This window comes from Octopus bimaculoides, chromosome 1 (assembly GCF_001194135.2).
Source record: "Octopus bimaculoides isolate UCB-OBI-ISO-001 chromosome 1, ASM119413v2, whole genome shotgun sequence".
NCBI classification, from domain to species: Eukaryota; Metazoa; Mollusca; class Cephalopoda; order Octopoda; family Octopodidae; genus Octopus; species Octopus bimaculoides.
The window spans coordinates 90,972,840-90,975,225 of record NC_068981.1 but is presented as its reverse complement, the minus strand read 5'-3'; the positions used below and the strand labels follow the sequence as shown (position 1 = coordinate 90,975,225).

Here is a 2,386-nt window from a genome sequence, read left to right as displayed (position 1 = left end):
CGTGAAGTGATTAATCTAATGACAACGAACTGTACTCATAATCCAATGGCCTTACTTAGATTAGAAAGTGGGAAAGTTCTGTCACTCAGAAGTCCTCATCCGAATTATCAGACGTGATTCTCACGCTTCTACGAAACGTGTTAAATGCAAATGTTTTTATCGTAGATATATGTGCGTTTGCATATATATACATATATATATATATACTTTTTTATTCAAAACGGCGCTTTACCCTTAGTGATGGCACTTTGCATATTAGTCGATAACTATGAAAAGAAATAGTAGATGAAGCTAATATAGTCATTGATCTGCAACCATTTGTAATATCAATTGAGCATTGAATTGCTTTTGGTGATATTATGTGTTGCCCAACAAGGCAAGGCGGCGATGAGCGCGCAGTTTCTCTTCTTATCTTTGCATAAGCGTTGATTCTTAACAAACATGGTCTACTTAATTGTATTGAGACACCGGAAAACTGTTTCACAACAGCTGGGCTAAAAAGACTTCTTTGGTTTACAGTTCATAATGAAGCAATTGGCCTACTCATTGCTGATCCGACAGTCTTTTCAGACACACATACATACAAACACACACACACACACACACACACACACACACACACACACACACACACACACACACACACACACACACACACACACACACACACACACACACAAACACACACACATATAAATATACATACATGCACTATATACAGAGAGGGAACTAGATATACGTAAATATATGTGTATATATGTGTGTGTAGGTGTGTGTATGCGCCTGTGTGTATAGTAGAATGTTATAGTTTGATACTTTTATAACACTTTCAAGCCCAAACTATTGGAGTTATGAAAAATAATGCAAGCCAATGATTTGTACTTTTACCACGTGTTTCTATATTTCCGTGTTAGGCTCCCTTTTGAAGATTAGCATTGTTTTTTTCTTTTATTTATAAAATATATGTATGTATGTACGTATGACATTATTCAGTTTCAATTCAAGATTTCTTACCAAAAGAGAGAGAGAGAGAGCCGATTTCTAACTTAGAACCAAGGTTCCTTCATTGGAATTCCAACATCGCCAACAGGGTATTTTTGCATGTATGTATGTATGTATATTTTCAAATTTGTATGTTCTCATGCATATAGTTGCATATCTAGACATGCTCATATATATTTAAATGATCAACTTCTGGAAGTCTTACATATTTTTACAGTCCCAATCATGGATTGGATCTGAAGTCTACGAATCAGCTTTCTCCATTCTTGTTTTGAGAAGCCTAATTTCCCAAGATTGGTATTTTGGCAGTGTGTTACATATCGCAGAGTCCCAGTATGTGCGTATGTATGTAGGTATGTGTGTTTGTATATATATGTGTGTGTGTGCATGTATGTGTGTGTATGCATATATATGTATGTATGTGCTTATTGTATATGCAAGTGCGCATGTATGTATGTACGTGTGTGTGTGTGTGTGTGTGTGTGCGTGTGTGGGTGTGTGTGTGTCTGCGTGTATGCATATGTATGTATGTGTATCTGCGTGTATGCATATGTATGTATGTGTGTATGGATGGATGGATGGATGGATGGATAGATCGATCGATCGATCGATCGATAGATGGATGGATGTCTTAAATAATCATATACGGTGATAATATTTTGACTTTAACAGAAAATTTCAGTTAAATGAGGTGCGATTAGTAAGAAACAGAGATCCTACCTCTCGACGCCATCATAGTCTCCTCCAATACCAACAGTGTCAACTCCAGCCACGTTTTTTATGTGGTCAATGTGGTCTGTATTGATAATAAATATAAAAGTAGATTAAAATCAAAGGAACAAAATTTACATCTAATAATTTTATATGTATTTGTAGAATTTAGACTTGAAAGAATGTACTCATTTTCATCACTTTGTTTGAAGGATGATGACACTTTCAATGTCTTTTCACGTGAATGAGAAAGATGATGGCACTCGCAAGCCGACGACCTGCCCCGAATTCTTGTAACAGAGACAACTCCAGCGTTAAAGGCACCCCACAATCACGTGTTAAGCTGGGATGTGGGTTAAGCCCATTACGGAATTACGTCAATGTGAGTGGTTCTCTCAGAACGCGAAGATTCGCAAGTATAAACTACAAAGCAACTCATCCGACAATGAAACGATTCCACTACTTCATCGCTCTAGTTCATCGCCTAGTTCATTGCTTAGTTCATCGCCTAGTTCATTGCTTAGTTCAACGCTCTAGTTCATCGCCTAGTTCATTGCTTAGTTCATCGCTCTAGTTCATCGCCTAGTTCATTGCTTAGTTCATCGCTCTAGTTCATCGCCTAGTTCATTGCTTAGTTCATCGCTCTAGTTCATCGCCTAGTTCATTGCTTAGT

The 2,386-nt window shown here is 37.3% G+C and overlaps 1 protein-coding gene across 1 annotated transcript in view; it reads right to left on the bottom strand.

Moving 5' to 3' along the window:
• The window catches only part of LOC128247334 (dipeptidase 1-like), a 31,629-nt gene that overhangs the window by 21,965 nt on the left and 7,278 nt on the right, over positions 1-2,386 (bottom strand). Inside the window, exon 4 of the mRNA XM_052966512.1 lies at positions 1,723-1,817. Within this exon, the coding sequence (XP_052822472.1) occupies positions 1,723-1,817 (95 nt within the window). The remainder of the gene's footprint in view (positions 1-1,722; positions 1,818-2,386) is intronic.